The 26,650-nt window shown below is 44.3% G+C and overlaps 1 protein-coding gene across 2 annotated transcripts; it reads left to right on the top strand.

Moving 5' to 3' along the window:
- Nucleotides 1–2,452: 2,452 nt before the first annotated feature.
- ZNF217 (zinc finger protein 217) lies at nucleotides 2,453–26,650 on the top strand. Of its 2 annotated transcripts, none has more exons than XM_021534039.3 (6): nucleotides 2,453–2,572; nucleotides 16,376–18,182; nucleotides 20,219–20,344; nucleotides 21,171–22,751; nucleotides 25,921–26,044; nucleotides 26,538–26,650. In XM_021534039.3, the coding sequence occupies exons 2-5, from the start codon at nucleotides 16,784–16,786 to the stop codon at nucleotides 26,028–26,030; spliced, it is 3,216 nt and encodes a 1,071-aa protein (XP_021389714.2). In that variant the 5' UTR covers nucleotides 2,453–2,572; nucleotides 16,376–16,783; the 3' UTR covers nucleotides 26,031–26,044; nucleotides 26,538–26,650. The 2 variants fall into 2 exon arrangements, with proteins under 2 accessions (XP_021389714.2, XP_031362391.2); XM_031506531.2 differs by lacking the exon at nucleotides 2,453–2,572 and adding an exon at nucleotides 3,047–3,143.

The raw sequence follows: 26,650 nt of genomic DNA, 5'->3' as shown, positions 1-26,650 counted from the left end.
TGGCTCAAGGGAGCAGCCCTTGTGATCAAGGGGATCAGTAGATTTCACATGGAAAAGTAACATTTTTTAAAAAATTAAAGATGGAGGGGGAAAATAATGTGTTTTGGTGTGTCATGAGAACAATAAATACCACAGCACCTGACTCAGGGAGTCTTTCAGGACACTGAGTTAAGAGCAAAAATACAAACTTAATATTTTTATTAGTTTGTGTGCCTTGAATTTGTTTTTAACTCTTCAATACAAGGGCTTTCAAAATGCTAACATCAGAGCGTAACAAAAAGAATACATTTTTAACAGGCTGTTAAGAGTCACTTGGGGTAGCAAAACCTGGTCACTCCCACACCCATTTCCAGCAAAATTCTGCTTTGTTCTGGCCTCGCTGCCATTTGGAGATAATCAATACTTAAACTGCTCCCGTGCTTCCGACTTGGGAGTGTGTGTGGGATCAGGTTTGGTCACATAGTGCAAGGTGGTGTGCAGCGAGTTCCGAAGAAATGCAGAGCTCTTGCAAGACAAAGGAATATTTTGCATACACGGATAAACACCGATACATCCTCCTGCAAAAAAATTCCATTAAACTCGCGGGGATTGTGCAATAATCTCTCCTCTGTCCAGGGCAGTGGGAAGGCCGGGATCTAACACCTGGAAATCTGTGAAGGAGCACCAGGTAAATCCCTTTTCCTCATGGTTCACACAGAGATTTTTAAACTTAAAGAAATTCATGAGCCTCCATCAACCCATATCAGCATTTGAAGGGGCAGGACTTAAACATTAGTATTTTAAAATTTTGGCCTTAATTTGGCAGGACTTTAACATCTGTATTTTAAAATTTTGACCTTATCAGGTTTGACCACTTAGTGAAGATAAATCTGCTTCAAGTCAGCATGAGGCAACATTGAAATTTGCCAATAAAGATATTTCACCTTCCAGAATTACCTGGTAAGTATATTACCTTGTACATATTACACATTCTGAAATGGTTTGTATTTATTTGCCACATAAGCGACCTAAATTTCAGCCTTGGTAGAGTTGCTCATTTTAGACTGGGGGAGAGCATTTTGAGAAGAGCTTTTAAAAAAACATATACAAAAAAACCCAAACAACAAAAATACATTATTTTAGCTGCAATTGTTTTAGATATGCCCTCCATTGAGGCAGGGTGATTTTTGTATTGAAGGAAAGAAGCCCCTGGGTGCGATGTAAATGTAGTGATGCAAACTGAAGTGACTTTAGCAGTGTGCCTTTGGGGGAAAAAGCAGAGACCACATGGAAACACCTCCTTCTTATCCCATTTACTTGAGGGAGGTGCCAACCTCAGAGTCTAGCGGAGATTAAGCACTTTGCTAACAGCATTACAGATTGCATTTAACTCCTAAAAACCTCCTCACTGCCAAGTGGGACACTCGGAAATGCATTTTACATCTTTGCCTGCCGCACTGAGTTCTCCGTAGTGTCCATCCCTCTGGAGAAGATAGAGCAGGTGGGTGTTGGAGAAAAATGAAAAATAGATGAACTCTTTCGGGGCAATGTCCACAGTAAATCTGTGCATTCTGTCCCCGTCCTCCTTGGGCAGCCCTGATGCATGCCAAGCCCCTCGGGATCACAGGGGGCTCAAGCAACGCGACAGAAAGGGTCGCGGTCATCCCATCCGCAAGGATGCCACAGATGGATGCGTCTGAGGTGTGTTTGTATGATCACGGCCCTGCGTGGGTGACGCCGGCTCTGCGGCTCGCGTTTGGGGTCGCGTCCATCGCGCCTCGGACCGCCTGAGGGGACGGGGCGTGGCCACGGGGCGTGGCCGGCGTTGATTGAAAGGCGGCGGGGGCGTGGCCCGCTGGGGAGGGCGTGTCCCGCTGAGGGGCGTGTCCCGCCGGGAGTGGCGTGGCCCGCTGAGGGGCATGGCCCGCTGAGGGGCATGGCTCATTGAGGAGGGGCGTGTCCCGCTGAGGAGGGGCGTGTCCCGCTGAGGAGGGGCGTGTCCCGCTGAGGAGGGGCATGGCCCGCTGAGGAGGGGCATGGCCCGCTGAGGAGGGGCATGGCCCGCTGAGGGGCATGGCCCGCTGAGGAGGAGCGTGTCCCGCTGAGGAGGGCATGGCCCGCTGAGGGGCATGGCCCATTGAGGAGGGGCGTGTCTCGCTGAGGAGGGGCGTGTCCCGCTGAGGGGCGTGTCCCGCTGAGGGGCGTGTCCCGCTGAGGGGCATGGCCCGCTGAGGAGGGGCATGGCCCGCTGAGGGGCATGGCCCATTGAGGAGGGGCATGGCCCGCTGAGGAGGGCGTGTCCCGCTGAGGAGGGCATGGCCCGCTGAGGGAGGGGCATGGCCCATTGAGGAGGGGCGTGTCCCGCTGAGGGAGGGGCGTGTCCCGCTGAGGGAGGGGCGTGTCCCGCTGAGGGAGGGGCGTGTCCCGCTGAGGAGGGCGTGTCCCGCTGAGGAGGGCGTGTCCCGCTGAGGAGGGGCGTGTCCCGCTGAGGGAGGGCGTGTCCCGGGGCTGCCCGAGCAACAGCTGCCGCGGAGCCGTTTACAAACAGTGCCCCGAGCGCGCCGCGGCCGCTGCCCCGCGGCGCCTCTCTCAGGTGAGGCAGGGCTGGGGGGCACCTGCCGGGGGCTGCGGGCCCCTTCCTCCTCCATCCTCCTCCTCCTCACCTTCCCCGCCCCCCCTCGCCCCGCCGGGGGGCACCTGCGGCGGCCGGCGCAGCCCGCTCCCTCGGGCGGCCTCTGCCGTGAGGGGCCGGTTGCGGGGGGGCGCCGCCGCCGCGATGTCTGGAGGGCTCGCCGGTTGGAAGCGGGGAGCCCCCCCCGTCCCCGCGCTGTCCCGGGGCCGCGGGGCACGGCAGCAGGAGGAGGAGGAGGAGGAAGGGCAGGGGTGAGGCGGGCGGAGGAAGGGCCAGGTGTGCGCGGCCGCAGGTAGCGGCTCGTCCCGCCGCCCCTGCCCGGCGCGGGGCGGGCGGGGCCCCGCCGCCCTTCCCCAGCTCCCTCCCGCCCGGAGCCGGCGCTGGCCCCGCTCCGCCGCCCCCTCCCTGCCGCCCCCCGCACCTGGGGGTCGCTGGGTCCCCCCGAGGCGCCGGTCTGCAGGGGGTGGGGGTGCGCAGCGGCAGCAGGCTATTGCTTTGTGAGTCAAAGATGTTCCTGGAAGAAGGATTTGTAGTAAGTGGCTCATGGGGCGGAGTGCGGGGGGGGGGGGGGAGTTGTTAATGAAAAGTTTATTGATCCGTTTTGCCAGTTTTTGTTCCATTTACCTTTGTCTTTCAAAGAGCAAAGCCCTCCCGAGCATTTCTTCAGCATCGTGTTTCTTTCTTTTTTTTTTTTTTTTTTTAAAGGCGAATAGGAAGTTTAGAAAATAAATAAATAAGCCTCAACTGACTTCTTAAGCAACAAAAGAGGTTGCCAGGCGAGGACAATAAAATTCTAGAATATCCAGAGATTGGATTTCATTCCTGTTCCGTGATGCCCCCTGGACTTTCTGTTTTGGGGTGTGAGGCTTTTTTTGTTTGTTTGTCTCCCACACAGAAAACCTGCACCCAAAGTAAGGTCTGTATGTTCTCTAATGAGCCATCCCATAAAATGTGCTGTGTGACTCCCAGTAAGTATTTGAATTGAAGTGTAATAGTTTTGAAGTGGTGGGGAACAAAAATCTTTCTGTTGGGTTATTGATCCGCTGATGAAAGGCGTTTGAATGTGAAAAGGGTTTAGTTTAGGAGGGTTCTGTGTTTAAAGGTTTTTTTTTTCGAGATAGCATTTTTTTTTTCATTTTTGAAATGACCTTGAGAGCTTTAAAACTACATCAGTTTCTACCAGTGGGTTTGAGGGGGAGGCAGAGAAAGAAGAATCTAGTGAAAATCGAAAATAGAAATAGGAACTGAAGTATAGCTGCAGTGAAATATTTTGTTATAGAAGTATGTGAAAAGGGAAGTTTTTGTAAGAATGTGTGAAAAAGAGGAGAGGGGAAATAACGCAGTTTCAGATGCAGGGAGGGGGGGAGAGAAGGGAGCATATCATTCTTCACATTTTATTAGGCCGTGAAATGCAGGCGTGATATGATCTGGAAGACACAGAAATAAAACGCCTAACTACAAGTTGAATAGCAGGCATTGACTTGCTGACCAACGCTTCCATGCTTGGTGGGGGCTGGTTCTGGGGCTGCAAAGGTAGCAGAGCACAGGGCTATGACAATGGCTTGCAAATGCTTTAACGCCATGTTTTATTGCTCTTAGGAGCTCTTATTAACTGGAGGTTTGGGAATACGACTAACACTTTAATTTGGGATGTCCACACTGAGCTTTCAGCCTTTCCTTGGATAATACAACAGGACAGTTGCAAATAAGTAGGATAAACTGCATTCTTTTGCAGAGGGGGAGGGAAGAGAGCGAGGGTGGAGGAGGGTTTTTTTTTTCTTCCCCTTTACTAGTTCTGTAACTGAGTCAATATTTTAAGATCTGTAGCAGGAATGTGGCTTTGTGATCACTGATCGTTCTGCAACGTGTTTTTTTTTAATGAGCAATCTCGTCGTGCTGAGCAGAATACTTGGATTTTCGATCTCTAGGCTCTTTCCTGAAATCAACATCTGAGTTTTCAAGTTTTGCCTTTTAAGTTTTTCAGGGTGGTGAATATGAAAAACAAATAACTTTAGAACCATGGTTATTACAGTGATTATTGATTGGCTTGGCCTTCAGCCAAGCAACTCTTCTGCATGCACCAGAGTTGCTGATTTAAATTCTGTGGATTCTTTTTCATAAGTTAGCCTTTTTTAATCTTTAAACAGCATATATGGCAGTTGAGGAACTATAGATCAGTTTTTAGTTAAGGTTGTTCAATTATGTCTTCATCGCTTTGGAGTTGGTTGAATGACTTGACATGAGATTAAGCACAACAAAAGAAAAGGCAGGGGAACAACAGCTGCCTTCCAGTACCAGCGCTCCAGATTCTGAGCAGTTCAGCGTTTTACCTTTTACTATTACTGGTGTCAGGTTTAAATGTGAATATTTCTATTCGCCTTTGCGTGAAGCTCAGGCTTGCTGATAACACATCAGCCACTCAGAGCCTGGATGTTGGTGTTTTGGGGGTTGTTTGTCTGCTGCATTTTGCAGAAAATGATCTGAGGATCTGATACTGAGCAGTGAATTGATCTCATTAACTTTTAAGACAAAAGTAGCAAACAGTCCCCACTAGTTTGTACTTGTTTAGTTACTGTGTGGTAAGAACTTTAAGGTGTGTCCTTAATGGCAACTGACGATTCTTGCTGCGAAGCCTTGTTTATTTTAGGTAGATGTTTAATACAGAATTTCCAGTGGGACAAATTACTCCACTGACTGCACTTATTCTTTCTGAAGGCTGACTGTGAGCATAAGAGAATAATTTTGCCATGCTGCAATCAGGCTGTATTTAAAAATTGAAGCCATTAAGTTTTGCTGTGTATTTTAAGGCTTTTCCTACTTCCTTTGTTTAAACATTCTCAAACAGTGCATATCATAGATGAGTTTAAAACATTCATATGGCACTGCTGGGGCCGAATTTAAAATTAAAATGAATACCGACGTCCTTGTTGATCAAAATAGAAAAAGCATTTCTTTAAATAAGTGGATGTTTTCTGTTTTTGAGTGTGGTAAGGAGGCTATATTGGTGTCTTGTAAACAAAGTTTCATATTAAGTAGTCTTTAGAGAATGGCTTCCAGGCTTTGCATTAGAGGATTTCTTTCTTCTCCTCTTTAAGTGAATAATGTTTTTTGATTTTGCTTTGTTTTGGTGGAGGGGTGGGAAGAGCAAGGTTTAGGGTAGGGGCCAGAAAAGAGAGGAAGAAAATAAACTTTAGCACCTTTTTATCAGACTGTCTTACACAAAAGGCTACTTGATTCTGGTTTCCCCCTTTCATTAGATCACACTCCAAAAATTCCTTTTTGAGCACTTATTTTAACCTTCAGAAATATCTCCTCTTGCCACTGTATTTTCCTTTAGAGCTATGCTGATAGATTAATACCATATTTTATACAAAGTGCTAAGTTATTACTGCAATCAGAGGGAAATTATTTTATATTATTATTTACTGTGGCTTTCACTTAGACTTTCAAACCAGTGATTACAGTAAACTTTTAGTTACAAGAAAATCTGAGCGTTTGCAATTAAGAAGCTCTGGGGAAACGTTAAGTAAATTTTAACTTCCCTTTGTTCTTTGGGACTTTCTGTTGTCCCAGCTCTTTCTAACCTGAATCTTGATTTGGAATGCATTATCCTAGGAAAAGATTCCATCTAGTGTATATGTAAATACACTCCCTCTTTCCTGTGTTATGAAATGCTGGCATATGGAAAGAGCAGCCCCCCTTTCCCCAAGGTAAAATGGGCTGAGCTTTCTTTTCTTTGCAAGAAGCTGAAAGAAGAGTTTGACCTTTGAACTCAGCCTCACACTTCCACGCTGCTTTCAGGATGATTAAATAACCAAGGATATTTGCCTGTGTCTTATGCTTATTTATCTCACTTTAAATGTTGTAATACTTCGCTGTTGAGGTATTGTCTTTAAATATAGCAGGACGGAGCCTTTGGGTTGCAGCAGGGCTGCCATGTGCCAGCTCAGCTCTCACTGGGGACACTCTGCATTTCCAGCCCCCCTCAGAGCCTTCCCACATCTCATACCGGCGTTATTTGCAAATTCTTTCAGCTTTTAACCGACTTGGGGGCATTTCTGATCAGCCCCCCCCACCTTTCTAAGGTGACTTTAGGGGAAAAAAAAAAAAAAAGTTTTTCTTCCTGGTGTATGAATGCACTGAGGGGATTCTGCTGACTACTGTATGCGTGCTTTGAGAGAGATGTGACTCATTCCACAAGAGATTTGCAACTGAATACAAAAGTAAGGAAAAGGATATGACCAAACTATGTGAGATTCTCAACACATGTTGTATTTTAGGATTAAAAAAGCCTTTTTCAGCCTAAACTTACCTAGGTTTTTATGTGCTTTCAAACAGAAAGTTTCTTTCTCTAAATAATTTGCTGTTAGAAATCAGCTTGTTTTTTTTTTTCTTCAGTGAAATTGCCAAATAGTCTCCTTTTGTTGCTGATGAAGCTTGTTTATGCCAAACGTGGGTGTATGTCAATGGGAAAAATATATAAAAACTTCTACTGTTACAATCATATGACTTTGGTCAGAGCATAGTTTATAGCTTATCATAAATCTAGCACTCTTGATTCTTCCTCCTTATTTTTTTTTTTTTTTTTCAAGCAGCATGATAAGAGCAGACTTTGCAGTTTCAAAGTAGAGCAGTGTACATGCTGGGAAAAATGAGTTTGAAATTAAAAATATAGGTGACATATGTGTTTGGAAACACAATGAGATGGAATTGCTTATCAGGCTGCCTTGAGGATTTCAAAAGAAAGTACAAGAGGAAATGTGGGTAGAATATGCAGGGAAATCTGCGTAGATCAGGGTGACTTCAAGACTGGAGCCGAAAACCATCCAAGCAGAAGTGAATTATTGACTGGAGGGTGCTTTTCTCTGTGCTGCAGATTTTATGTAACTAAAAGTGTCAAAGTCTGAGTTTGTTTATGCGCAATAGGTACACTTGCATTTCTCACTGTAATAAAGGGAGTGCAGTTTGCTCTGATTGAGCTGCATCAGGGAAACTGAGGCCTTTGTGTTGTGCCTACACTTTATTGTGAGAGCAGAGAACTGGGTGGGTGAAACCCTGGGGCTTCTCTCAGCCTCTCTCCTTTGGTACCCAGGAAAAAGCAAATTAGATTAGCTTGGATTTACACCAAGGACTGATGTAGGGAGAATGGATGTAAACCTGGCCCAGAGAAGGCTCAATTTCTGTTCACCTTTCCTGTTTGTTTCTAACTTTTTTTAGTTCTTATGCTGGTAGAACTGAAATTGCCTGTTAGCTCTGTTTCTTGCAGGTGTGGTCCCTGCTTCACAGGCCACTTGGCCCTGTGCAGCCCAGGCTGTTGGGTACATCACACACACGTCCCTGCAGCCCACTGCTGAGGGGTGATGTAAGGCTGGGGAGTTAAAAAGTCTCCATCAGTCTCTGGGACATCTCCCACCTGCATGGGAGAAAGGAGACAGCTTTGGAAGTGTCTGTTTCTATCACTTTTCTATTTTAGTACCTTCAGATGCTACTTCAGAGGATGACTGAACTCCAAGTAAATGTCTTTTCCCTGGACTCTCTACCTTCTTCCATCTTTCAAGACTACTTTTTGCAAGCTCCTGATTGTGGTTACGTTTGAGAGTGACAACTTCCAAGTGCAGAGGACAGGGATCAGATACTGCTCTGTTCCTTCCAAGGGGCAGCAGTTTGAGCTGTGCTGGGTGAGAGTTGGATTCAAACTGGAAGTCAGGTCAGAGCACTAGGGCACATTAATGGTCTTAACAAAGGGAACTCCTTGGCAGTGACCACTTCTCTCAAATTCAGGAGTAGTAAAATAATCTCTTTTCCTGTTATTTCACCTATGCTGCCCAAAGGGATGCAACTTGCATGTAATTGCTTCAGAGGAACTCCTGGCTCTTGAGTAATAAGGAATTAAGTCTTCATTTGGTAAACTGAATTTACCACTTCTTTGTAGTTGTGGCTGTTGGAGAGACCTTACATCCCTCTGCCAAGAAGTAAAAAAGTCAAATTTGCTTTTAAGGTCTCTGAAAATACCTTCTTTTAAATGAAAACCAAGACTAAACATACAAGGCAGTCTGTGTAAGGTGAGACTGACTCAACAATAAAAATGTATCACTCATTCCACCAAGAGCCTTTACCTGCTGTGGAGAGAACAATAAACTGTTTTGTAAGGTAAGGGGTCATTGCCAGTTTAAGTGCATGTAACTTCTTGATTTAATGAAGTTGCATCATCCTCCAGCAGTGGTGAAATGTATCCCAGACTTATTTAAAATAGGGTTATTCTTGTATCTTTCAGCTCTTCTGCAACAGGTATTGGCCACTTCTGTTGTCTAAAGGACACTTTGGTTTTGTGGCTCCTGAGAAATTCTCTCCTAATCAGGGAAAAAGGAAAAAAATCTGGCAGTTTGAGCAGTCCTTCTGAACTTTAAAAGTCAATACTTGTAGTGCTTCCTCCTTTAATGCCAAGAATTAGTCTCTTTTATATTTGCTCTTGCTCAGTGGAGGAAAAACATGTGTAGAATGCTGCAAGCTTATACGTTGCCTGCTTTAAAAGGCCTAATTACATCTTTTGATAGTAGAGGCATTCAGTTCTCTGAGGAGACACACTCAGCTCATCCATCCTCTGCCAAACCCCTGGTAGACATCTAGGCTTCAAGAAGAAGGGACTCCACAGGAAAAGGTTTTTTAGAGAAAGAGGATATCCTTTGTTTTTATTAGTATAGATGTCTGAGATGGGGGAGGGAGTTTTCCTAATATTGTTCGTTATTAACTATGAGTTATTTTCCACTGGTGATTAAAATCCTGTTTGCGAGGCTTCAGAGGGAAAATGACTCGCATGTGTGTCTGTTTTATCTGACTGCAAAAGGGCTTTCAACACAAAATCTTTCTGAAGTGTGTGTGCAGAAATGCTTGGATAATAACAGTCTTGAATTCTGTGTATGTCTGGTTGTATGTATTCTGTGTACGTTCTGGTTGTGTTTCTGTGAATTGTTTTAGGATCATTGTGTTGGAAATCCCTGTGGTGGTGTTAGAAGGAACTATAACTGAGCGTCTGTCTTAGAGGGGATAAAAAGGATATGCCATGAAAGAGTTTTAAGTTTAGGAATAACTTTGAAATCTTCAAGCCTGAAGGATGAAGACTAATGAGGGGGACTTAAATTTGCAGATGGAGGGAGTGGAAATTCCAGTTTAGGGTCATCTTTTATGTTCTCTTTTCAACCTGAACATCTTCGTTTTGATCTTTCCTGCAACTGAAACAAACAACTCTCTTCCTCCCCTTCCTCCCCCTGAATCTCCATTTCCTTTACAAGTGCTCGTGTTAGTTCTTTATCAGGCTGAACTGTTAACAAAGTATAAAAAACAGTTTTGTGCTTGCTCAGTCGGTATAAAAGGCTCGGTGTGGACGAGAAGCATCACTGGGATCACTCACGTGCTCCTCCACTAACACAGAATACTCTGGGAAGCAGTGTGAAATGATCTTCTGTTCAATGGGAGTAGCTCTTTCCTTCCCTAGAAAGCAGCAGAATGCCCAGTAATGAGGAATAATTCTTGGCTTCTGTGCTACTCTGCAAAGTCAGGTTTTATCTGGCCTGACTTAAATAACTTTCTGTCACTGGAGTCATGGGCAGTGGGCACTTGTATTCTTTGAGAAATAAGGGCATGGTCTGTGGAGCAAATACTGCAGCATCTTCCCTAAAATTAGGGACTAAATCTGTTTGAGCCTGCTGGAGGAAAGCCCCTCCTGCCCTGGTGTGACACACACGGTTCTGCTGAAGTGCACAGAGGAAGTCCCGTGGTGCCACAGACCCCTGCTACCTGCAGGGCCCAGGGCCAGACCCCTGCTACCTGCAGGGCCAGACCCCAGATTTCACACCATGCACTTTGGAAATCTCACCTTTTGGGACAGTTGGTGAGTGAGAACCTCACCATGACACTTGGCTTCACTTTATAAGTGTGGGAGCTCAGGGATGCCAGGGTACACCAGAACTGCTCCAGCACAGAGCTGGGGTCACTGGTGGCTTGTGCAGACACCACACTCAGCCAGAAAACTGGAGGGGCATCCCAAAATCTGCAGCTCCTAAATATTGGTAGGAACCATTTCAGGGTGCTATTTGTGCTTAACTTTGTAGGTGTGGTGCAGCTGCCTTACCTTCAAGCCAGAACACTGGAGGGGCATCCCAAAATCTGCAGCTCCTAAATATTGTTAGGAACTATTTCAGGGTGCTGTTTGTGCTTAACTTTGTAGGTGTGGTGCAGCTGCCTTAGCTGTATGCGATGCTGTATGTGCATATTAAAAAAACGTCCTAAATAAGTTCAGCCTCAGCTCAGGTTTTATTTGAGGATTTGAAGGTGTATTTATTTATGCATGAGCTGCTCTGCCTGTGATCAGTATTACACCTGAACGCAGCTGTGCCCAGATAAAATAGATAACATACATAAGGTAGTTTTTATTTGTGGTCCCAGTGAGGTGTTGTTAAAAGTGATGTTAACTGGTCTGTTTTATCTGTGGTCCGTAGGTAGGACTGGAACAACTACAGTAAATCTTTGAAATTGGAAATAAAAAAGGTGTTAAACTTGTAATTTCCAATAAGCGACCAGCAGTGTAAAATCTGTTTATCAGCAATCTGTTCTGGGGCATGAACACACCAAGAGGAAAGAACAGTTCATGTAAAATGACTCTTAATATCCTGAAACTTCTTGAAACATGAGGAATACTGTAGGGTTTTTTTAAGTGGAAATGAGAGTTGCATTTGAGTTTCTGAAGTCCAATAGACCCAGTAAAAATTAAAGTGGTTGATTTGCAGCAGCTGGAAGAAGCTGGTCAGCTAAGCAGTGATAATTTTGCTGCTGGCCTTGAATTTGAGAATCTGGGCTTGTTGAGGTAGTTGTGTCTGAGTTTTTATCTGCCAGAGAAGAAAAGTAACGTCAGTGGCCTGGATTTGGCTGTAACTCTTCAAGTTTTCTCACTTCTCTTTTTCAGAAAGTGTTGCAGCAACTACTTTAACTTCTGTAATTGTTCCAGGTTGCTTTTAACAGTTTAACAATAGTTTTGCAGCACAGAATTAGCAAAGAATAGTTGTTTATCCTGAGACTTGCCATGCAACTTTTATTCCCAGTGCCTCTGTAATGTGTTTAAAATGGGAAATTCAATGGTTAGACTGTACTATTCTCTGAAAGGTGTGTCTAGAGTTACATATTCATGGAAATTTTGAAATGCAGGAAGTAGAAATGCAATAAAATTACTCCTGATAGGTCATTTCCCAAAGAAATCTTCAAGACTATGTAATATGTTGTCTTGGGTTGTGTAATTTAATAAAAATAAATTAAATTTCTCTACAGGCACTTAATTAAACTTTTCTCTGTTTTAATAATCCATTTATATGCAGCAGGGTTGTGGTGTGGCTCTTCGGTTGTGTGGCAAGTGCAATGAAAACAAGATGTTCTCATCTGTCCAGTGGAATCTTTATGGGTGTTTTGTGGTGTTTATAAATACAATGGGTATCGCCGTGAACCTGCTGAAATACTCAGCCAGGGATGACTCACTTGTGAGCTGGAGTGTGCTAAATGCTCAGGCTAAAGCTTTTCCAGTAGTTTTGTTCTTTCTGCTCAGCTGCAATGTGTTTGTAGTTGCACCAAGTGCAGTAGGTGGCAGCCTGGCACTGAGATGAGTCGGTGGCTCCAGGAGAAGTCCGGGTTCCTCCTGCCCTGCTGCCTCCCCCCGGAGCAGCCCCTGGAAGCTGTGGGCCCTGGGCAGGGCAGGAGGGACAGGGGGCATTTGCAGATGGGCAGGGAAGTCACAAGTGGCTTTTCTTGACTTGCTTTGTGAGGGGGTAAGTGATTTTTTATTTGCAACCTTGAGTTCATCTGTGGCGAGTTTGTAGCTTTTCAGCTGTTGGAAGGAAGGATTTCCTGTTTTGTTCTGTTCCTTTACTCAGTGTCTCTGATACTGGTGTGTCCTTTTGTCTTCTGAAAGTGAAAGAAAGCACAAGAAATGCAGGTACTGTACTTTATTTGTTGAGCAGCACAGACCCTCAGCTGTAGTCACAGTGTTGCAGGTTGTCCATTTTTCCAAGGAAGCAACAGAATTGAGACAACTCTGGACAGTTTTCCTGCTGCCTACAGGGTTTTGAATGACAAGAATGTAATTTAATCAGCGTTTTTGGTCCTCAAATGCAAGGCATATTATCTTGAGTGGGAAGAAAGGTTTGTTACTAATGGATGAAATCCTGGTGGGGATATTTGGGTTGTAGTTCTGGCATGTGTTGGCTTGTCTGAACAGCGAGAACATAAAAATCCTGCCTACTTGTAAAAGGCATGGATCTAATCAGAGTGAAATGTGTAATCACCAGATACAGAATAAGAATAGAGCTTTCTAACTCGCCTTCTGACTCTAGTGCTTGTATTCTTTCTTCTTCTCAGTTTAAATATATTCTTGTCTAGTTGTATCCACACTTTCCTTCTAAAATGCTACCTGCAGTTTTTTTCCCAGTCTGTAGCTGCTCTCTCCTGTGTATCCAAGAGCAAGAGCTGCAAAGAGGCATTTCAGATTCCTGAAACAGGAATATCTTGCTCTGGTTGCACTGCAGCCTAGAGGGTGAGCTGTGGCTGCTTCTTAGGGCTGTTCAGAACTTCCATAAAAGCAGTGAGAGCACTGAGCAGCCAGCACAGCTTGGTGGAGGGTGCAGAGTGCTCTGATGAAGTCTCCAAAGGGCTTCAAACCTATTGATAGCCACCACAGTTGGCCCCAAGCTCCTGTTGAGCTCCTCTCATGACTCTGGTGTTGGTTGTACACTCTGTGTGGTTGTGAGGACAGGTTTTGTTTGCCAGGCAGCTGAGATGGGATTGGAGCAGCCCTGTTTCCAAAGACTTATCAGAGAAAATGTTACTGATTGCTTGAGGTGGCTTTTTCACCCACCAGTGACCAGCCTGGGCCATCCCTTAGATGTGATCTTTGCCTGTTGCTTAAATTCTAAAACTTCCTGGAGCTGTGGCTGGCACAGTGTTGGTTTTATCCTAGGCTGGGTTTGGGTAGGCCCATGTTAGGAGCTCTCTTCTCCCTCACCTCACCCCACAATGCTACAAAGGGCACTGAGGGTGGATCTTGCTGTTTCTCATCTGTTTCCTTTCTCCAGTGACTTAATTCTTGTTGCTCTATCTTGTATTTGTTGTAGTGCCACAGAATGGGAGCATAATGAACATTAATTGGCTTGTAGACATGAGCGAGGAAGTAGTGGCTGATGAATCCCAGCAGTTCACTGTGTGGGACTTCAGGCACTGCCCTTTGGATCTGCCTTCGTGCCCCAGAAGTGCCTCTGGCCTCTCTGTAGCAGGATTTTTACACTTCTTCCTGCAGAGCACTTCCCTATGGCTCTGAAAGCAAATGCACTCAACTCTTAAGTTTGTTCCACTTTTTTAATCTTGCCTGGATTTTTTTTTTTTTGAAATTTGAAACTTATTTTCAGGCAGATACTCACTTAGCTTTGCTGTAGCATGATGGGTAAAAAATACCTTTAAAGACTCCAGTAGAAATAGAGCAAAAAGGCAAGTTGAAACATGAAGCACAAAACATGCCAACCAGCAGCCTTTGATATGTTTTCTCCTGATGTTTTACAGAAGGAAAAAAGTTTTTTTGAATACTTGAGCTTCAAACTTTGGTTCTGGCTCCTTCACCTGCCTATAGGGAGAGAGGGAAGGTGTGAGCTGAGTGGGGAAGGGAGAAAGGCAAAGGCTGCAGTAGAAGAAAAGTGTCACCCCACACTGAAGTGAACCTGCCTGATACAGGAGATTTTTGATTCATTCTGCAGAGAGGAAGTGTTAATCATGGCAGTGGTGAAACTGAAAATGGGGATAAAGGGCGTAGTTAGAAAAGAGACTTTGGCTGCAGAAAATGCAGGTTCTGTCGCCATCAGCAGTGATCTGTTCCCTCTTACACTCCACCTTACTCTGCAAAATCCTGCATTTGTGTTTAACTTGGGATAAGTCTTTGGCCCAGGCCTGAAACTACTTGGGATAAAAAAACCCTAGAAAATTCTTGATATGAATTGTGCTGGTTGTATCAATTTGGGTTAGAGGACTGGGCAGTGAAGAGCCTTTAAACTTTGGAGAAACAGAAAAAAATGAAAAACAAGAGCTTGGCAACAATAATTTCCTCCTGTTACTGGCATTCTGGTGTGGCAGTGTTTTATTTTCTATTTTATTTTCTATTTTTACCCATGTTCATTAGGCCCCAGGATCTTGTGGTCTGCATTATGGGAAAGGAGGTGCTGAGTTTTCAAACTAAAAGCAAGGAGTGTTCTCAGGGCAAGGCTGCAGGAAGTGGATGAAGGGTTGGAGATGTTGGATCCATGACTCCTGCCAGTGTGTGCTGAGGCTTCCTTCCTCAGCTGCTTCTCTTGCCTGGGCTGATTTCTGCTGAAATAGTTTAAGATTTAATGGCTCAAGACCACTTTTTCTGTCCAGCCAGCTCAGAAATAGCTGAGAATTTACTGATAATCATCTTTATCGTGGAAAGCTGACAGCCTGAACTATTGCAGGGCTGTGGTTGAGTTCTTATCCTTTCTTTGGGTCAAATAAAACAAAATGCTTCATTTTTTTCCATAGAAAAGCAAGGCAGAGGTGGAAATTGAGGTGAATTTTAAACCCCAATTGTGTCCGTGCTGTTTTCTGCTCTAAGAGTTATAGAGCATAATATGTTTTAGGGTATATTAATTCAAGTCATGTGGTCACTGGCCAGCTGGCTCTTAGGAAATAATTTGCCAAAGTTTGAGTCAGATTTTGAGTGAATTCTTTTCATTAGTTATTACTTTATTTGGAAATGTCTCAGAATGATTCTTCTGCAGTTTATATTAGTCTTATATTAGTTTGCTAGACTTTTCCTTTACCCAAAAATTTCATCAGCTAGAGTCCTGAACTCCACAAAACTATAATTTGTCAGCCCAAAGCGGTGGCCCATCAGTTGCTGCTAGAAGGCATTGTAACTCAGTAGACTTAGAGATTTAAATTGGAGTTGTAATTAAGTATATTATGCCCCTTTTCAATCTTTTGCAATCTTAAACCTTTGTGAGTATAAGCAATAAATCAGTTTTTGTTTTGTGCCACTTTGAATGTAGAATAATTTGAGTTTTAAAATGTAATAGTTGGCCTCTTGGATGATTTAAATACTGTTCAAGAAACAGTATCATTAGTTCATACAAAATGTTGAGATGTTCTTACTGTACCAGCCTAAAATTGTCACAGACATTGTAAATGTGTGGGTAATAGGGAAAGCTTTGAGTAGTGGGATTAGTGAATGGATCTTAATGCAAAGATTTGTGCTGACACTCCCTGTGTACCAGAACTATAAAAGCTGATGTCAAGCTATCTAGTCTTAAAAAAAGAAAAAAGCCTTTTGCTTAACAGCCTTTAGAGGACAAACAAGTGAAGTTCTGCTGTGGTTTTACAGGTTCAAGGAGAGGTTACTTGGGCTGCTGCCTTGTTAGGAGTTCAGGAGTGCACTGAAATATGGTTTCAGCAGCTTTATGTAACTGGGTAAGTGCAGGTTTAGAAAGGATAGACAAAGGCTTGCAGAGAAATAAATAACACTTGTAAACAGAGGGATGCTCAAGACCAAACTATTTCAACTGTGGCAGGTAGAAAAGTGACCCAGGTGCCTTCCACCTATCCCTCATTGGCTCTTAAACATATGCTTTGTTCTACAGCACTTGATGTTCTCAGCCCTAATATTTTCATTATTTGGGAGACAGTGCTTCTCTTTTGAAAGGTCTAACTGTTTTCTCTCTTTCCCAGGTGCTGGAGTTTTGTTGTGGCACTGAACTTGGCCTTGAGTGTATTTTATCCAATGCAACTATTTGAAAAGTTTGTGCAACAAAACTAAGTGCAACTGACTGTATCTGTAGACTTGAAAAATCTGAAGAAACAATCTAAAAAAAAACCTCATCCCATCACTGAGCGAATCTTTGGATACTTTTGCTGGGATGTGTGAAAGCACATAAAGCTGAAGAAGAAACAATTTTCTGCCGGTGGAAGAAAAAAAAAAATTAAAAACCATTTTCCTGGCAGAGGTTTTCCAGCTGAGCAGACTTTTTGAGCACATGTTGGAGAACTCTACAAGTGTCCTTACAGTGATCAGGGAGCACCCCCAGAGAAGTGCAGGCTGCCTTTAAGAGATGTAAAAGGGAGCAGAAGGGAGGAAAGATGCCCACACAGCCTCTCCTGGCATACATGGACGGACCCGAGGGAATCGCCAGTGCTGTGGGAGCCCAGATGGAGACCAGCGATGCCTCCATGACCATCAAAGGAACAAACACCATCTCCTACAAAAGCCTGCAGGAGAAGTTCCTGCTGCAGGCCGAGGGCTGCATGCCCCTGGACTGCATGTTCTGTGACGAGACTTTCAAGCACCCCGAGGAGCTGGGGAAGCACGTGTTAACCCAGCACAGGCCCACGCTGTGCGAGCCGGCCGTGCTCAGGGTGGAGGCAGAGTATCTCAGTCCTCTGGATAAGTGTCAGGTAAGAACCAGCTCCCCTTCACCCAGCAACGAGCAGGACAGCGAGGAACTGAGCTGCAAAGTTTGTGGGCAAACGTTTGATAAAGCTTTTGACATTGAGGCGCACATGAAAAAGCATAAAGATTCTTTCACGTATTGGTGTAATGTTTGTGGGCGAAGATTTAAAGAGCCTTGGTTCCTCAAAAACCATATGAGAACGCACACTGGAAAACCTGGTTCTAGAAACAAGCATCAGCAAGGTTCTGAAGGCCCCATAACAATAAATGAGGTGGTGCAGGAGCACGTAACTGAAAATGTAACGTCACCTTACAAAATTTGTATGGTTTGTGGTTTCTTATTTCACAATAAAGAGACTCTAATTGAGCACAGTAAAGTGCATACCAAAGAATCAGTTCCCAATGGTGAAAGCCCCCAAGTGACTGCTGAAGTCAATGCAGAAGAAACATCTCAAAACCAGGAGTTTTTCCAATTCTTGAACTTAAGACCAAATTCGGTTCCAGAAAAGGACAAACTGCAGAAGCTTGCGAAGTGGATTGCTGAGCTGGATCCTTTCACCACGTATCAAGCATGGCAGCTGGCTACCAAAGGTAAAATTGCAGTTGGCCACGGGCAGATTAAAGAGCCAGGGCAAGAAGGAAGTACAGACAACGATGAGTCATCTTCAGATAAAGAAGAACTCTGTGAAATTTGGAATGCAAATAAAGGTAGCCAGGCTGAAACTACAGGGAAGTCAAAGGTAAATAAAAACAGCAGTTTCACAGGGAATGGTAACCTAACCCAGGACAAACTGAAACATCCCGCTGGTGAAGTGCCTTCTATGGAGATGGATTCTAAATCATCCCAGAACAAAGAGAAGCCAACCCACTGCTCTGAGTGTGGGAAAGCCTTCAGGACATACCACCAGCTGGTCCTTCACTCCAGAGTGCACAAGAGGGACCGGCGGGGTGATGGAGAGACTTCCACCGCTGCCAGGACCTACTGTGCCGACATCATTGGGAACCTGGAGGAGAACGGGGCAGCAGAGAGGATGGAGGGAGGCTCTGAGGATGGCTCTGAAGATGGGCTTCCAGAAACAATTAATTTAGGTGAGTAGCACTGGGAGCACTTCAGTTTGAAGTGGCTGTCACTGAGAGTTGTTCAGGAATTCCTCGGAGCCAAGGAATGCGTTGTGTTCTTCCGTTATCTTTTCAGAGCGTGATAGGAAATGTTAAAAAACTAGACAGGGAATGTTATGGTGGGGGAAAGGGAACAGAAAATTGAGAAGGTAAGGAAGGTTTGGATGCTGCCATTTTGAGGTCTTTGAAGTTGTGTTGGGGTTTCTTAACACTGCAGTACTTGAAGTAGATTTCATAGCAATGAGTGTAACCATTGGAAAAAGTCACTGTTTAATCACCCCTTATCTCTAACTTTACTGGATGCTTTGGAGTGTTCCATATCCCTTCTCATCCAGCACGTGGTTTTTACAAAGAGTATTTTATGAGAAATAATTGCAGTTTCACTTTATTCCCCCCTGTATCTTGTAAGGGCAAAAAATATTCAGTGCTCAGCACCAGCAGTTTTTGAGGCTCTGAGAAGTAAAGAATAATTTAAAACTTTTTTCTGTCTAACTGCAAGTTCAGTGTTTATTTTGAACAGTAAATTTGAAAGCCTAAATGTCAGAACCAGCATGTTTGAATCACTTTGTGTAAGGACACAGGCTGTTAATATGTGGACCTACATATAAGAGAGGTGTATATTTAACTCCTGTGCCTGGAAGGATTGCTGACAGTGTGGATAGACTCCATCTGTACATTACCCAGGATTAATTCTGCATGTCACAGTGTCTTAGAAAAGCAAGTGATACTGAATGATTCCTTAATTGAAAAAGATTGCATGTCAGGGGACAAAAGGCCTGGCAGAAAGTCTCCAGCTAATCTGTGGTTCTGTGTGTGACATGCTCCCAGCCGGCTTTAAAGAACAGACACTTGCATAATCTCAGGGCAAGACACGGCGTACAGAATGTCCTGGCACCCACACAGGCCTGACTTTGCCATTTCTGGTAATGTGCAGCCCTTTATTTTGCCTGCAGGAACAAAGGAATGAAACGATTACCTAATGTGAAGTTGCTTATTTTGTTTCTCAGCGCTTTATCCTAAAGCAGGGCAGATTTTGGTGTGAGCTGCTGAGTCACACCTCTGGAGACACGAGCTGTTTGTTTAACTCACCAGGGCTGAGCCATGCGCAGCATTTCCAGGAGAGAAACCTTCCAGCAGGCAGGAACCTCAAAGAACTCTTTCAAGTCTATTATATATCCGACTTCTTAGTCATGCTGAAGGTCTCCTTCCTCCCGAGCTTTCCAGTCAGCCTTGCCCTGGGTGTGAGTGGAGTTGTGTGGATTTTCAATGGGAGCTGCAGCGCTGTGGCTGCTGCTGGTGTTCGGGTGAATTCTCTGCCATTCCGCCGTCCCTGCCGCCCTCCTGTGGCACCTCCTGCCTCTGCACTGGAGTGGAACTGCTTGGTCATCCCTGGATTCGTTCCTGGAATACCCGGGGCACTCGCTGGGACACCCTGGCACTTCCTCACTCTGTATTAATACAGTGAAATACTCCTTATCGAATCTTAGGAGTGTCCCTCTACAGACATTCCATTGATTAGCACATAAATAATACCATTGTTAGAGTTAATTTAAAAGAAAAAGTATATTTGCCTTCCTTCCCCAACTCTCTGTGTTTGGCTGTTGTGTACAGAGAACGTTTTTAGTTTGAATCATCCCACTTGCACTAACTCAAACATCCCCATTAATAAAATAATACACTTAGAACCTGCATGAGTATTTGAGATGAGCCATTCTCCATCAGAGTTCTGTAGGTCACTTTTTTCTTCTTTGAATCTTGTTTGAAATCTTGTTTGTTCTCTGGGCTCCTTGGTCACTGTCACCAACCACAGTGCTGGGGACAGAAATCTCTTTAACATCTTGTGCTCTTGTTACTCAGGGTGCAGCAAAACACAGCAAAAGTTACTTGCAGAGTGTAAAATTTAACAGCATTTCAGAATTTTGTTTATAATTGAAAAAGTTATTGTTTTGAACAAGACTGCAAACTTGGATTTGCTCTTCATAATATGCCTGTATTTTCTTCCGAAGATAAAAATGAAGACAGTTTGGAAAGAACAAAAGTTAAAACCCTTGGAACCTCCAGAGAATGCAGCTACTGTGGAAAGTATTTTCGCTCCAATTATTACCTCAATATTCATCTCAGAACTCATACAGGTAAATGTGGGCTACACCTTTTGGGGAGGGGAGGGAAATCACCTGAATCCACTTGGATAGAAGTTTGATTTTACTTTAGAAAAACAGAAAATGCCTTCAAAACTGCTGATGTTAAGAACAAAATTTCTTCTAATTCTAAACAAAATTAAATAATTGCCATTAAAATTTATTTGAATTATTTACATAAGGATGAATGGTTTTGAATAATGCTAAATGCATTAAGTATTGTTAAAACCATATATTTTCAAGTTTTAATTTGTTCTACCTTTAAAGGTGTAGCAAAAGTTTGGGGTTTGGTTTTAATTTAAAAACCAGCCAGTTTCTCAAGTGTGAAGTTGGTTGTCTGCCAGTTGCTGCTACCTGGAGGAAAAGCTGAGTCTCTTTTTCAGCTCAGCTCCTTGTTTTGCACAGCCAGACAAACCCTTCCTTGCTGCCTGTGTGTTCTTGGGAGGCAGCTCTGTTTCCAGCTGAGCTGCCCATTTCTGCTGGGAACAGGACACTTGTGGGATGGATGAGCAAGGGCTGCAGCTTGCTGGGCCTGCCCCAGAGTTCCACTCCTTGCTTATCTCTGCCAAACACGTTGTCAGCTCCCATCTCCATCCATAGCCAGCGTGTGGAATCATCCCAGCACAGCCAGAAGATGGCACTCTAGTGAGGAAAAGAATTAAGATACCGTTGCTTAAATGTTTTACGTGAGTTTGGGATTTAGGAGCATGTGGAAGGGGAGAGAAAAATCAGTGTTTTAATTAGAGTCCACAGTGTTGCCTTGCGTTTGTGATCAAGACTTCAAATCTCAGGCTGATTTACTGATAAATCTGTGTTGCAGGTGAAAAGCCGTACAAATGTGAATTCTGTGAGTATGCAGCAGCCCAGAAAACTTCCCTGAGGTATCATTTAGAGAGACACCACAAGGACAGGCATGGTGACAGTGCAGCTGATGGGAAGGGTGACAGCAAAGGTTCCCTGCGGGGTCAGGAGACGGCGCTGTCACTGGCTGCTGATGCTGCTCCAGAAACCAAAAATCTAAAGAGGCTTTTTGATGGTGCCAAAGATGCTGAGAGCTGCCCACCTGCCAAGCAGCAAAAGGAAGTTCTGTCCTTGAGCAATGCAATAGGCAGCACAATCTTTTTAAAAGTAAAGAACAATTCCAGGGAATCGAACAAAGGTTCTGTTTGTAGCAGTTTGAATCAAGTACCTGAGAACGTGCCTGCTCCTTACCCAGAGAAACTAAAGGCTGAGAAGGAAACCAAGGAGGCTCAGCCTAAAAGAGAGAGAAAGGCTTCTGTGGCATCAGAGGAAGACGATGTGCAGTATATCTGTGCTTTTATTGGTGGGAAAAATGTGAACAATATGCAAGAATGCACTGAGAACTACAAACGCAGACTTATCGTGGACTGTCACGAGCAGCCTTTGGACTTATCCAGCAAGAGTTCCCAGGAATGTTCAGTGATTGCAAGCAGAGGCCTGCTGGCCCCCAGCACCTGCCCCTTCTGTACCTACAGGACGTTTTACCCCGAGGTCCTCATGATGCACCAGAGGCTGATGCACAAGTACAACCCTGACACCGTGAACAAGAACGGCTACAGGAGCAAGGCGCTGGCCAAGGCCCGGCGCACCGGCTGCCCCCCGGCCCTGCTGGGCAAGGACGTGCCTCCTCTGCCTCTCCATCCCAACAAAAACAAGGCTTCCACAAATCCACCACCAAAACCACTGCAGACAGGGAAAGCCAAGCAGTGTGCCCCTCCTCAGAACAAAGCCCCTCTCTTCTCTGTGAGCGAGTCGAGCAGTACAGCCCCCAGTAACCTCAAGTTTCATAAACAGCAAAGTAACGTTGGAGCTCAGGCAAACAACTACAGACAACCTCAGCAAGAAGAAGTGCACTCCACTTTCAGGATCTCTCCAGTACTGGACAGAGTAAAAAAATCTGAATATAAAATCAAAGTTCTGGGTGCCCCAGTGACTCAGTCTGGTCTGGTCAGCAGCAGCATGAATGGGGTTCTGGAGTCTCACCTCAATGAACCTGGCTGGGCTTGCCAGCGAGGGAGAGAGTATCTCTGTAGTAAATCTGGGAGCAATGCAAGTCTAGACTATGGAGAAAGCTCTTCCAAACGGATGAAACCCTCTGTGGTAGCTGTGGAGCACCTGGACTCTCCGCTGGCTAATTACAGGAGATACGAAATGAGCAGATTTCGTGTTCCAAACAGATATGCAAATCTGCTACCTCAGGAATACCCTCGCACCAAACCCACATCCTCTGTTCTGCCAACCAAACAAGGGCTCCTCAGTGCAGATGATGTTGATCCTCCCAATGGATTGACTATCAAACCTTACGAGCCATACAGCTCTGGATCACTTTATGGTTCCTGTGGATCTAGCAATGGCCAAGTCACCAGCTCGACAGGAGAAGGTACAGTCCCTCCTTCCCCCTACACCACTGCACAGGGCTGTAAATGAGTGTGTGCCCACTTTGAAACACTGAAAACATGCCTGTACTTAGCATTTCACCAAGTTCAGTCAGTGCTTGGATTTTAAATTTAAAATCCCGGTTCAGCAAGTTCCTGGCTTGGGGAATTAGGTGTGGAAGGGCTGAATTTTAAAGAGAAGTCTAAGTTCCTCAGGTTACCCCTTCCCCTCTGCCATGGGTTTCTGATGGCAAACATGTATTGTTTACTCATCAGACTACTCCAGACATGTTGACTAATCCAGGATATGGAATGAGACTTTGTGCTTAATGTGCCAGAAGTCTTGGACCATCTGGAATATTAATAAAACTTTTTACCAAAAAAAAAAGCTGCCATGGACAATTGTTCCCTTCAAGAGCAGAAAAGGATGTATTGCAGATCATAAAACTGATGCAAATTTTAGGCTTCTGCTCTTCAATAGATTTTTTTTTTAAATGTTTAACTTCTAGTAGGAACAGAATACTTTGTTAAATCAAGACAACAAATTTCTGCTATTCTAATTATGGTGTAGCAATGCTCTGTGGAAACTGCTGGGCCTAGCAGAGATAAATGATTTGTGATGCTTTGGGAGAACTGTGGTACTTCTACAAAATACATGCTTTTTATGTTTTGTCCTTGGTCAACATTTTCAAAAAGTCAGCAGGCGGCCAAGATTAAAAGGTGCTGGGTGATATTTAAGCAGTTGTCTGACTATTTGTAGAAGGTGGTATTTATGACTTGAAGCTGAGCTCAGCATGGACTTAGCTACAAATACAGGACTTTGAGTTTTGAGACGAAGATCCCATTATAAAAATGAATAGCCTGTGTGGGCTGTGTAGTCTGAAAGTCTGTGAAGTTCCTGAACTCTGAATGCTCCCATTCTCTGGAAGCAGTAACGTTGCTCCTCTGAAGCAGTCTGGGATGGTAACAAGCAGGGGTGTGTTCCCTCAGGTCAGAGCAAACTGCAAATACCGAATCCGCATTTAGTTATGAGGCAAAAAATAAGTATTTGCTCACTCTGTTCTGGTTTTTGTTTGCTTGTTTTAAGGATGTGGGCTTCAAAAATACATCACATGTAAATAATGTATATTTCTATATAATTATGCCGGCTTTCCTAGTGGGTTATAGGGAAAGGAGAGGGAAGGTGTCACAGTTGTGGGCAGGGAGTGGAGAAGGAAAAGCACCACGGCTGAGTCACTGGAGGGGTGAGGAAATGGGGTTCATTCCTGCTTTGGTGCAGGGCTTTGGCTGTGTGCCCTGAGCTGCTGTCAGAAATTCACAGTGGGCACCTGCACAGGGTGCCAGGAGCTCAGGAGTTGCTGTGCTGGGGCTGTGAGAGGGATCAGGGGGTGTGTGCAGGGATGGGGAGGGGGCAGCCTGCTGCAGGAGCAGCTCTATTTTGAACAGTGACTTCACTGGAATCCACCTGCTTCTTCCTTTGGAAGCTCCACCTGTGCCAGAGAAGTCTCCGGGCTGGGCTTTGCTTCCTGTTCCCTGGTGCCAGCCTGGAGACTCTGCCCTGCAGTCAAGAACTTTGCACTGGTTTTGTTATTTAGAGCTCTCGCAACTGTGGCTGCAGCTAATTTGACAGCATTGTTGTCATGGAAATGAGGATTTCATTGTTCATTACCAGCTGCTGGCTCCGGGCGAGAAAAGCAACTTTTTATGGCTGTTATACCTCAGTTGGAAAGAACTGAAACAAGCCCCCCTCTACTGGGTTATTGTAGCAACTTCCATAAAAGCCCTGGGCTAGAAGATGTAGGTTTGTAAGGTTAATTTCTTGATTTTTCAACCAATTTGCTTCGAAGTCCCCAGCCCACACCTTGATAGTCATTGAGAAGGGTTCAGGGTAACAGCCAAAACAGTCAGAATTTTATTGTGGTTGGAGAGCAGAGATGAAAGTTTCTTTAAATTCTTATTATTTTTTGTTAAAAATCTGAAACACAACAGTTTCTCTAGACTTCAGCTGTGTGACACCATCTGCAGAGCTGTGCAGGTGCAGACCTGCAGCTTTCTGCCCTCTCTTCCTCTTGAGCCCTGCAGATTTTATAAACCACCATGTCAAAACCTCTTTGGAAGGGCCCGTGTGCCTTGTGGCAACATCCTCGTGGTGCCCCCAACGTGTTCTGTCGCATGTTAAATGCTGGATCAAGTTGTCAGGAGAATATGTTCCACTTGGCAAACTTGATTAAAGCATGATGCCTTCCCTTATTGCTTGTAAGCTTTGCCATCCCGTGTTGCCCTGAAGAGACAGAAACATTCTGAAACCACTCAGTTTGTGTTATTCTCAAATTAGTTGCCTTTGCAATGGCAACATGTTATCAGGGATAACCTGTTGGCTGATTGATTTGGCAGAGGCTGCAAATTAAAGACAATTGCTCGTGACACACTCCAATGGCTCCGTGGATTCTGTTGAAACATTAATTTGGCTGTGCCATTTTTATTTAATTAAAGATCTGGAGGGTTTTTTCAATTCTGCACTGGAAGCTTTCATGGAATATGGATGGCAGTTGGGCTTTTTGGATCCTGGGGGAGTAATGATTCTGGACTTTTTGCCTTAATTTTATGAAGTGTTTTTGACTGCTTGCCTAAGCTAGTAAGGCTTAATATGGAACAGGCATTGATTTCACATCTATAAATGTGAATTAATGGTCTCAGATAAACACAAAACTGCCTGTATACTAGTCTGAAAATTGCTTAACAAAGGTCTGCAAGTAAATGTGTATTAACACTCTTTTATTTTAAGTGTCACGAGTTCTATGTAATCCTTGATGGCAGCAATGAAGTATCCCCGGTTACCCTCTCAAATACCCATTGAAAAATTAAATTTTCAAACAAATACAGGAACTGAATTAGGCATTAAGGATGCAGCACTTAGACTTTCTTAGGTGGGGCATCTGCTGTGGGGTGAGTTAAGCAAAGACATCTCTTGAACAAAACTTAGCACAAAGTTGTTAAATTATCTTTTCGTTCTCCTTGTATTTATTCTGGATGCTGAATTTGCTATAATAGGAATATCTAGATTCTTGAGGCTTGTGAGATGATTTTTCAAGGTATTTTGGGTTCTGGATGCTGAGGTGGACCTGAGAGGAGCAGGAAATAATGCTAACTCCCTTAAATGACTTTTCTTTGCAGGAAAGAGACCAGTGTCCTACCAACACTTGCCCAGCAACCTGCTGCAGAAGAGAAGTTACGAGCCCTTTGTGGGGAACACACCCTTCAGACCCAGTGACAAGAAGAACTGAATCACCCAAGAACGGTACACAAACCTTCTGAACTTACTGCTGATTAAACTTTGCATGGGGTGCTTCAGTTGATTTCCCTCTTCTGTAAGGGAAATTCTTAAGGAATATTTCTGGAATGCTGTAGCATCTGTGCCAGCACACGTGGTTTTATGGGAAGATGTTGGGAGCAGAGCTATCTGACATCGAGTTGACAGCTTTTAAAACACTTTTATTTCTTGGGATTCTTCTAATCTTACTGTCCCCCTGCTAAGCACAGATGTGTCTGGTTGTGTTGTTAACTTGATTTCATGCCTGGGATTCTTCTTGGGGCAGAAATCTCCCGAAGTAGACTTTATTTGCCAGATAAAAGCTGGCAATCCCGACTTCCATGGCAATTAAATTCTTAGGAAGGATGTGGAAGGAATTCCCTTTGTTCTAAAGACACTCCTTACAACAAGAACTGTGCTGTACTATTTTAGAGCTGTATACCACAAACTTAATATTTATTCCTCTTTTTTCCCCCTCCAGGTCTAAGGACACAAGTGCATATTCCATGGAGTTATACCTGCAGTTCATCCCCTGAGGAAGAGAAGAAGGTGAAAGCTACTGAACTAAGCTGTGATTGTACTGTATATAGAAAC

Source organism: Lonchura striata, chromosome 17 (genome assembly GCF_046129695.1).
Source record: "Lonchura striata isolate bLonStr1 chromosome 17, bLonStr1.mat, whole genome shotgun sequence".
In the NCBI taxonomy this organism is placed as follows: domain Eukaryota; kingdom Metazoa; phylum Chordata; class Aves; order Passeriformes; family Estrildidae; genus Lonchura; species Lonchura striata.
Note: the sequence above shows the minus strand (reverse complement) of the source record. Positions and strands in the feature narration are given on the sequence as shown.

Bases quoted from the DNA above. Each gene is read 5' to 3' on its own strand.
- ZNF217 (XM_021534039.3), top strand. From the start codon at position 16,784: ATGCCCACACAGCCTCTCCTGGCATACATGGACGGACCCGAGGGAATC. The intron at 18,183-20,218 runs GTGAGTAGCACT...TTTCTTCCGAAG, and splicing joins TCCAGAAACAATTAATTTAG to ATAAAAATGAAGACAGTTTG. The intron at 22,752-25,920 runs GTACAGTCCCTC...TTTTCTTTGCAG, and splicing joins CACCAGCTCGACAGGAGAAG to GAAAGAGACCAGTGTCCTAC.